Source organism: Dendroctonus ponderosae, unplaced genomic scaffold (assembly GCF_020466585.1).
Source record: "Dendroctonus ponderosae isolate FM_Combo_2020 unplaced genomic scaffold, Dpon_F_20191213v2 Dpon_F_20191213_12, whole genome shotgun sequence".
Taxonomy (NCBI): domain Eukaryota; kingdom Metazoa; phylum Arthropoda; class Insecta; order Coleoptera; family Curculionidae; genus Dendroctonus; species Dendroctonus ponderosae.
In genome coordinates this window covers 720,943-731,089 of record NW_026017316.1, presented here as the reverse complement: position 1 = coordinate 731,089, position 10,147 = coordinate 720,943, and the positions used below count along the sequence as shown (strand labels likewise).

General features: G+C 46.8%; 2 protein-coding genes across 2 annotated transcripts in view; one reads left to right on the top strand and one right to left on the bottom strand.

Moving 5' to 3' along the window:
- Positions 1–10,147, bottom strand: part of LOC109539319 (rho GTPase-activating protein 21) — a gene marked incomplete in the record, with an annotated part of 91,600 nt that overhangs the window by 3,873 nt on the left and 77,580 nt on the right. Inside the window, 10 exon segments of the mRNA XM_048663036.1 lie at positions 1,906–2,040; positions 3,707–3,793; positions 3,983–4,106; positions 4,168–4,215; positions 4,352–4,558; positions 4,629–4,703; positions 4,997–5,125; positions 7,787–8,073; positions 8,404–8,442; positions 8,500–8,845. Of these exon segments, the coding sequence (XP_048518993.1) occupies positions 1,906–2,040; positions 3,707–3,793; positions 3,983–4,106; positions 4,168–4,215; positions 4,352–4,558; positions 4,629–4,703; positions 4,997–5,125; positions 7,787–8,073; positions 8,404–8,442; positions 8,500–8,845 (1,477 nt within the window).
- The window catches only part of LOC109539327 (serine/threonine-protein kinase PITSLRE), a gene marked incomplete in the record, with an annotated part of 43,946 nt that overhangs the window by 9,800 nt on the left and 23,999 nt on the right, over positions 1–10,147 (top strand).

Sequence of the window (10,147 nt, the reverse complement as noted above, 5' to 3'; positions counted from 1 at the left end):
AAAAAAAAAAAAACGGAAAACTGGTTCGATTCTGCAGGAGTTTAATGAACGCGCGCCCGCCAACTGGTACCCGTTCGTCGTCTGGTCGCTGCTGGTTCCACTATCGAGCCGCCTTGGAAGTGGCACCATCAACACTCCTCTCCTACTCCTGCGCCGGCTCATCGGTCGCACGTTTCGGCTGCGTCGGCCAGCGACATCATCAGGGCCGTGCAGAAGCCGAAAATCGTTGAGGATTCGACGAACATTCGTTCAAGTCGAGTGCTCGAAACCCGATTTTCGCTCGTAAACTGATTGCGAAGACATTGAAGAAACAGATGTTCAGTTGACATCGATTAGTTATTGCGATTCATTATCGGCGAGTTTTGCATTGCAGTGGCGCCGAAACTGGGGCCAGTAGAAGCTTCCTGCTGGTGGCGTTTTACAGAGCACAACCTCTTCTCTGATTGGCCACAAAAGGGTTTCCCCACCCTTAAAGGGCGAATTTGGGCGATTTTTCAAAGTCTTCGGTGTCACTCTCTCCGGCTTTTGCATGCAAATTTTCAAAGTTCAGTAGCGCCAAAAGTGGGGCCAGTAGAAGATTCCTGCTGGTGGTGTTTTACAGAGCACAGCCTCTTCTCTGATTGGCCCCAAAATGCTTTCGCCACCCTAAAAGGGCGAATTTGGGCGATTTTTCAAAGTCTTCGGTGTCACTCTCCCCGGCTTTTGCATGCAAATTTTCAAAGTCCAGTGGCGCCGAAACTGGGGCCAGTAGAAGCTTCCTGCTGGTGGTGTTTTACAGAGCGCAGCCTCTTCTCTGATTGGCCCCAAAATGCTTTCCCCACCCTTAAAGGGCGAATTTGGGCGATTTTTCAAAGTCTTCGGTGTCACTCTTCCCGGCTTTTGCATGCGAATTTTCAAACTCCAGTGGCGCCGAAACTGGGGCCAGTAGAAGCTTCCTGCTGGTGGTGTTTTACAGAGCGCAGCCTCTTCTCTGATTGGCCCCAAAATGGTTTCCCCACCCTTAAAGGGCGATTTTTCAAAACCTTCGGTGTCACTTCAATCGTCACGGTCAATCAACCGATTTAAATAACGCAAATATGGCATCCATGTATTGCGCATTGAAACCGCATTACGCCAATTTTTCATTCAAATTTTGCGCAAGCGGCGGCGTTGGAATGCGGCGGTGCCGCCCTCACATGCTAATTCGCCGCGACTGAATCACTCAACACCAATCAAATGGCGCATAACAAACGACCCTAACCTCCAACTGCACTGACATTGACAACGTTGACAGCCGCTGTCATTCCCCAATGGGGGCCTTCAGCACGCGTTTTCCATCCACCGCCCGATCAGTAAATTCATTAATTATTAAGGAATTAATCAATAATTAATGGCGACCGATTGGATGGGCGGAAGTTGCGTCCATATCGAGCCGGTAAACGATTTCCTGCCGTGCATCGCTAAGTGGCTTCGACGCCCTCTATGGACGCAACAACAACACCGCATTCCATCACATCCGTTTGCGCAACATCGCATCCTAATTAGCCGCCCGTCAGCTCGCAATTGCTCACAACACTCACCTGATGATGGCGATCCTTGAACAGAAACAGTTTGGGGCCGCGCAGCACCATCGACACCTGCTTCCACGAACGATCGGCCGCACGCTGCAAACGAAAACAACACCCGTTAAGGATCGTCGCCACAAGCCGGCAACATTGCCTGTGAAGCCGCAATGGACGCGTCGGGCAAGATGACAGTGAGTGTTCACTGTCAAGTTGTCCAAAACAGTGACAGCTGTCACATTTGAGTGACAAGTGAAGGTTTTGGCTGGCGCATCCACCAGTTGGTCCAGAGTGGAGGAAATATCTCATTTTGCGGTTCTTCCGCAGGATTTGACATCAAAATTGAAAACTACTCACTTTTCCATCGATTTCCAGTATTTTGCAGTTGACCACGCCCTCGCGCACCACACCATCCGATTCGTGCTTGTACGCCACTGGGCTGGCGCATGTCCTGTCCTTGTCCAGTGAGCTGCTGCTGCTGTTCCCGCTGCCGCTGCCGCTAAAGTGGGCAAAAATCCGCATTAAATCCGCGATTTTCCGACGGAAAATCCACTTGCAAACTGTCAGAATACATGCAATAATCGGCAGTTTGATGGTGCATTTCGGCTGCGCAGGCGCACCAAAGTGGAACTGATTGGCCCTGAAGATGGCCGGCTGTCGAAACGCTGCGCCAAATGGAGAGCGATTTTTGTAAGGGTTTTAAGCGAGATTCAGCCAAAATGCACCCTCAAAACTGCATAAAAAACGTCAAATTTCACTGATAAGCCCCAACCGCGGGTGGAGCAAAGTAGGCGAAACGTTCAGTGATTAAACATGCGATTAGTTCAGCATTCAACTGTCACCGACTGTCAAGGGACCAGTGACAGATGACTAGGGGACTGTCAAGGTTGACAGCTGTCAACGGATTTAACACGAACAAAGCGATCGGGCCGTTCGGGGCTCAAAAATCGGGTTGAAGACCCAAAATGCATCGTTAGAAGAAAAACGATATTTTCCTGCTGGGGAGTTTGTCGCATAACTCGCAAAACAGACGCATTAAAAAAATTCAATGTCAATGGTAAAATCAAAATCTGCAGGATTTCAACTTTCAAATCCTGCTGAACCAATTTTTTGAAATAATTATCCGTTGGATGAATATTCTCAACGCATTAATGGGCCTAAAAACGCATATTTGCCAAAAACGCACTTTCCTGCAGGGAAATTTTGTCGCGCAACTCACTTAATACTGACGCGATTTCAAATCTTGAAACATCATTGGAAAGTGCGGAATTTTCTCTCAAAATCAACAGTTTTACAAATAAAATCGACTGGAAAACTTGCCAGCTACGAAGGATTGAAAATTATGTTAAAGTGTTTCCTGCAGTGTAAAATAGAGGTATCTCATAAAACCAGTCCGAATTGAAAAATTTTAATCGCATTGAAATGAGCTCAATTTTCTTTCAAAATCGCCAATTCACAAACTTAAATCGTTTTTAGAACCTGCAAGAGTTCACAATCCTGCAGGCTGCTGAAACGAACATTTTCGAACCTTCACACTTAAAACGAATTCTGAAAGCAATATGAGGAGCCAAAATATTTGTTCAAAAAAATCTCACTTTCCTGTAGGGAAAACTGGTTGAAGAAGCTGCAGGCTTGATGACGCTGTAGGCCTCTGGAACGAATATTTTCTATCATTCACATTTCGGATGAATTTTGAACTCAATTTGAGTCCCCTAGACGTTTTTAGGAAAAAATGACTTTTCCTGCGGGGAAAAATTGGCGCGTAACTTTCTCAATACCAGTCGGATATGACAAATAAAAACTTTGCTGAAAAACAGACAAATTTCTCTAAAAAATTCCCAAATTGAAAAATCAAAATCCGCAGGAAATCCTGCCAGATACGAGAAAATAAAAACCTCGTTGGAACGAGCTCAATTATCTGCAAAAGTCGTCAACTGAAAAACTGAAATCGGTTTAAGAACCTGCAGGATCAATGACTTCTCGACTGTCAAAATTCATTCAACTGTCAGATGACCAGTGGCAGCTGACTAGGGAACTGTCAAGGTTGACAGCTGTCAACGGATTTAATCCGAGCAAAGCGATCGGGTGGTTAAAATGGGGTTAGTGTGTGTGTGTTGGTGTGGATTAGCAACGCCCGCCTAAGCCTAAGACACTCGGATGCTCACCCCTTGTAGGAGGCGGCGTCCTCGAACATTTTGCGCAGCTGCTCAATGTCCCCGTAAAACGGGGAGGGATGCCACTTCCTATACCGGCTACAGAGAAATCAGAGAAAACAATCAAATTGGCAACATTGTCAGTGGGAGGGGGCGGGTGCGCAGCGCGCCCCGCCTCCCATCACCTAGAATTGATGCGCGGTTCACCCACAAGCGGAAGCACGCGCCACTGGATAGCGCCAAGCACCGTAACCATGACGAAATGACAGTGATTGACACATTACTCACTTTCGCATCGCTTGCGCCTGCGCCGGCACGTCCTCATAGTCGCTGACGTCACACCCAAACGGCCCCTGGTCGCCCTTGGTCGCCTTCAGGTAGGACTCGGGGCGGCGCGCGCGCTCATCCCCACCTGCAACCGGAAACACACCCGGTCAACTCCAACCGTATCCGGCTCGAAGGACCACACTTACCAAAGTTAGTTTTAGTGCGCCGCTTCACCACGCAGCTGGCGCTGTTAGCTGCAAGAAAACGAAGCGCGTTAGCACACAAACACGGTTAGGTTCGGTTGGGAAAAGTGGGGTTAGATTCGCCTCAACCAGTCAAAACAAACACAATTTTGGGGGAATTAGTGAGGCGGGCACACGCAACACTCACTGGCCTCGCTGCTCCGGAACTGCCCCCTGGCGGGGCGCTGCGGCTGCTCCAGATCCAGACTGGAGGGGCGGGGGGGCGTCACCGCAATGACAGGGTGGGGGGGGAACTGCAGTTGCAGCACCGGCTCGGGGATGAGCGGGGACGGGGAGTGGAGCGGGAAGGCGGGGGGCGTGGACATTTGCGATGGGGGCGTGGCTGTGACTGAGTCTGCAAGTGCGCAAAGTGGGGTTAAGTCGCGGTGGTGCGCAGCACGGTCGGCCACACCGAATCAACCTACCTTTGTCTCCCTGGGCGGTCGCCCAGGACTCGGCCGAGTTGGACCGCGCCCGGAACTGTCCAGCAGAGGGAATATCTGGAAATTTTTCCCCAATTAATCAGATTGTTTGAACACAACGTTTTTGAGGTTAAACATGCCAGGTTAGTCCAATGGAAATCGAAACACTGCAACACACTCTGGCTATCTATTACTGGTTAGTCGGGCGGCTCTGATTGGCCAGCTGTCAAAGCTGTCAAAGCTGTCAAAGCTGACGAAGCTGTCACACCTGTCAAAGCCCGCCCACTACTACTACAACAACAACAACAACTACCGCCAACCGAGGGGGTTTTTAGCTACAGCAACGACATCTACACGCCAGCAGCGCTAACCTGGAGTGCGCGGCTCGACCCCTGGCGGCGGACAATGGATGTACTTGCTGCCACTGGAAATGATGACATTTCCAGACAGTCGCTGCCTGGCCAGACTGGATAGCGGCTCGTAGATGCTACTGTTGCTACCTGCGCAGGCACACCAAGCCATTTAGACTGGTGGACAGCCGGAAAATGCGCAATTTGCTTAAAAATCTACAGTTTGTTTGTGAACGATCCAAAATGGCCGCCCGGCGACTGTCAGAGTTGAAGGGTTGCGGTCGGTCAGGCTGTCTTTGTCTAGTGCACAGTGTGGACGTATAGGGCTGCGTAAAAAATCGCCTAAACTCGCCCCTTGAAGGTGGGGCAACCATTTTGCGGCCAATCAAAGAAGAGACTGCGCCCTTTAAAACCCCACCTGAAAGAAATCTCTACCACCACCACTTTGGGCGCAACTGGACTTTGACTAATTGCACTTTGCAATGTTGCCGCTCTGCTAAAACCCAAAATGACCGAAATGCGACCGTCCCAGTTGAAAGTTCAGTGCGACCAAGTTGCTCTTGTCTAGTGGACAGTGTTGCCGTACAGTAACAAACGAAAAAATGATAATTTTCAATGGAAAATTGTCAATAATCCGTATAAAAGATCCAAAGAGACACTTGGAAATTTGCCACGTTTTATTGTTAATTCCAGGGAAATTATGCATAAAGCTCGCTCGGCAACAGTGCATAAAGATCTAGTTTTGTCAAGTTGCATTTAGTTAACAGCGTTGCCGTTTTTTACTTCGTTTTTTTTTACCCTATTTTCTTTATTCGGCAAAAACACGTTTTAGCGTGCGCTTGGCAACAGTGCATAAAGACCTTGTTTGGTCAAGTTCCTGCGCTTAAGTCAACGGTGTTGTCACTCCGCCAAAATTCTAAATACTCGCTTGTCAAAGTTGTCCTTGTCTAGTGTACAGTGTTGCCGAATGTTGAACAAAAGACGTAAAAAACCAATTTTTTCGCCAAAATTGGCCCTTAAAGTGTGGGGAAACCATGGACTTTGAAAATCCGCATGCAAAATTTGCACTTTGCAATGTTGCCGCTCTGCTTAAACCCAAAATGACCGAAATGCGACCGTCCCAGTTAAAAGTTCAGTGCGACCAAGTTGCTCTTGTCTAGTGGACAGTGTTGCCGTACAGTAACAAACGAAAAAATTATAATTTTCAATGTAAAATTGTCAATAATCCGTACAAGAGATCCAAAGAGACACTTGGAAATTTGCCACGTTTTTTTGTTAATTCCAGGGAAATTACGCATAAAGCTCGCTCGGCAACAGTGCATAAAGATCTAGTTTTATCAAGTTGCATTGCTTTAGTTAACAGCGTTGCCGCCTCGGTAAAATCCGCAAAAAACCATTGACGCCTGTCAATGTCGTCTAGAATACAGTGTTGACGTATAGTGGCAACCGAAAAAATGACTGAATGAATTTTTTACTTCATTATTACTTCATTACCCCATTTTCTTTATTCGGCAAAAACACGTTTTAGCGTGCGCTTGGCAACAGTGCATAAAGACCTTGTTTCGTCAAGTTCCTGCGCTTAAGTCAACGGTGTTGTCACTCCGCGAAAATTCTAAATACTCGCTTGTCAAAGTTGTCCTTGTCTAGTGTACAGTGTTGCCGTATGTTGGGCAAAAGACGTAAAAAAACAATTTTTTCGTCAAAATTGGCCTTTAAAGTGTGGGGAAACCATGGACTTTGAAAATCCGCATGCAAAATTTGCACTTTGCAATGTTGTCGCTCTGCTAAAACCCAAAATGACCGAAATGCGACCGTCCCAGTTGAAAGTTCAGTGCGACCAAGTTGCTCTTGTCTAGTGGACAGTGTTGCCGTACAGTAACAAACGAAAAAATGATAATTTTCAATGGAAAATTGTCAATAATCCGTATGAGATTCAAAGAGACACTTGGAAATTCCAGGGAAATTATGCATAAAGCTCGCTCGGCAACAGTGCATGAAGATCTAGTTTTGTCAAGTTGCATTGCTTTAGTTAACAGCGTTGCCGCCTCGGTAAAATCCGGAAAAAACCATTGACGCCTGTCAATGTCGTCTAGAGTACAGTGTTGACGTATAGTGGCAAACGAAAAAATTACTGAATTTTCTACTTTGATTTTTAATACCCAATTTTCCTTATTCGGCAAACAATTTTTAGCGTGCGCTTGGCAACAGTGCATAAAGACCTTGTAAGAGATTCAAAGAAACAATGGAAACGTGTCACTTTTTTTTAGTTCCAGGGAAATTATGTATAAAGCAACAGCGCATATACATCTTGTTTGGTCAAGCTGCAGGGTTGCCGCCTCGGTAAAAACACCAAAAAGTCGTCTGCGCCTATCAAAGAGGAAAAATTCTGTTCGCTTTGCTTGTCCTTGTCTAGTCTACAGTGTTGACATATGGTGGCAAACGAAAAAATGACTGAACCAAATTTTCCTTTGTTTTTTTGCCCCATTTTCTGGGCAAATTATTCGGCAAAAATACTTTTAAGCGCTCGCTTGGCAACAGTGCATAAAGAATAAAGCCCTTGTTTCGTCAAGTTGCAGTGGTTTAGTCGACGGTGTTGCCGCTCCGCAACAGTTCCAAAGCCCCGCTTCTCAAGGTTGTCCTTGTCTAGCGCACAGTGTTGCCGTCTGTCGGGTAAAAGGCGTAAAACCCAATTATAAAGTCACATTGAAAATGGTGCGTCTTCCCATCTGCGACATGTCTCTTAGCGGACAATTGCCGATAATAAAAAAGAAATACAGTGTTGCCGCTCTAGTCGGATTGGAGTCAACCTACCTGAACTGTCCAGTGACCGACTGTCTCTCTGTATTCGTTTGACGTTCGTTTGGCTGGTGGTGCTGGTGAGCGGCGCAGCCGCAGCAGCAGCACCAGTCGGCGACTCCTTCGCCGACGTGCGCACCTCGTATTCGTGCGCGCGTTCGTTCACGTTCGGCAGCAGCACCTTTTTACTGAGGCGCGCCAACTCGCTGCGCGTGAAATTCCTGCGGCTCGCATCCACCGGATAACTTTCAAACTCCTTCGCCTTCTTTTGCACGTTCTGGAAGTGCGGATGCGCGTTCATCCTGCAAAACATTAGACAAAGCCGTCAAATCGATGGCAAAAAATTGGAAATTTTTTCAATCACACATGCGCAACATTGCCGAACACTCGGGTTAACAATCCAAACCAACCGAATTTTTTTCGGTTTGCACCCATCCAGACTGGAGGCACTCGTGGATGACGTCACTGCAGCCAGAGGCGCCATCTCTGCGCAGCTGCACCCTAACTAACACCCCCTCCTGGTTAAAATGCGAACTTTTGACACAAAAATACACTCATTTCCACCCCCACCACCAAAAAAACCCCAACTGAAAACGGTTAGCACATTTTCCAATCGCGTTCAACGGACTTACATGGGGAACAAGTAGGCCAAAATATAATTAATTACGCTCCTGGAACAAGGAAGGTTGCATGAATCGGCCCCAAAACCCCGCCCCCTGACTGCTTACCGTCTGGCCTCGGCCACCGACTGTCTGCTGGTTTCGCCGGCGTCGAAAGATGGCGCCRTCTCCGCAAGCGGTGGATCGTGGCGCGGCAACTGCGCATCCACTAGGGGCGTGGCCGCCTTGGCCACGCCCCCATTCGGTCGGAAATCGACGGTGGCGTCGCTGGGCGGCCAAACTGGCCGCTCGAGCTTCTTGGGGCGGCCGTGGAACTCGCGAAACACCGGCGTCCGTAAAAATTCCTCTTTTTGGCGCACGCTCTGTCGCACCCGCGATATTCGCACCGAATCGTCGATTTCGTGTCCGGTCAATGTGGAATTCGAGCCGAACGACGCTAAACTGTCTTTGCTGCCTGCAAATCAAACAAAAAATTAATTTCTAACCTCACTAATCGCCCCATCTGGCGTTCAAAGGACGAACGTCCACAGGCCGAACGGGTGGCGTGCGCGGTTGCCGTGTTGTCATTTCTGTCAAGGTATGTTCCCGACCGTTTTGAAAAGAGTGCAACTTTTCCAAACAGCAAAACCTGCCTAACATCGCCTTTTGCCCTGGCTTCCCCTACAGAATATTTGCGCAAAACAATTTCAAATTTTGCGCCTACTTTGAAGGGGGAGAAAGTTGTGGTTTTTAAAAGAAAAAACACGCAAAACCCCTACCAAAATTTAAAATTGCCCTCGCTTCCCCTACAATTTTTTTTTTTTTTTGAAAAATACCTCAAACTTTTTTTTGCAATTTTGTCTTTGTGACAACTTTACTTTTTCGGTGCAATTTTTGACGGCAACAAGTTTCTCCAGAATACCGTTTTTGGTATAAAGGTTTCGGAGAAAACGGCAAAAAACCGACAGCAAATTGAAAATTGCACCGACTTCCCCTACAAAATTTTCCGACAGGTTCCTTCAATGTTTTTCAAAACGTTAATAGTTTGAGCGGAAAATCGCCATTACAACTTTCAGCGTTTCCATGCTCAAAATCGGGTAAAAACCTTGGAAGTTATGCGAAAAATGGTAAAAAATATTGGAAACAGCGACTCTATGGACCATAGCTCGCTTGTTTTTTGTCGTATTTTGAAAAAACGAAATGCGCTTTAAAGCCGCTTGGTTCCTCAAACTTTCAGCGTTTCGAGCAACAAAATCGGGCCTGGAAATTACGCGAAAAACTGTCGAAACTGCGAAAAAATAGCTTGTAAACAGCGACTCTATGGCTCATCACTCGCTTGTTTTTGGGCGGATTAAAAAAACCCACACGTCCTTTAAAGGCGGTTAATTTATCTAGCTTTCCGCGTTTCAATCATTAAAATCGGGTGAAAACTCTAGAAGATAAGCGGAAAATTACGAAAATGCAAAAAATAGTCCGGAAACAGCGACTCTATGGCTCCTAACTCGCTTGTTTTTGGACCGATTTTTGAAAAATAAAATCTAGTCTAAAGCTGGTCAGTTTCTGAAATTTTGACCGCTTGAATTGTTAAAATCGGTTGAAAACCCCGAAAGTTTTTGAGAAAATGATAAAGAAGAAAACAATTTTTGGAACTGTGAACTCTCGTGCAAAACATATCGATTATTTCAGATTTAATCCAGTTTGTTCGACTACCTTAAACATCTGCAATAATTTTACCGAAAAGTTAGTTTGGAAACAGCGACTCTATGGCTCATAACTC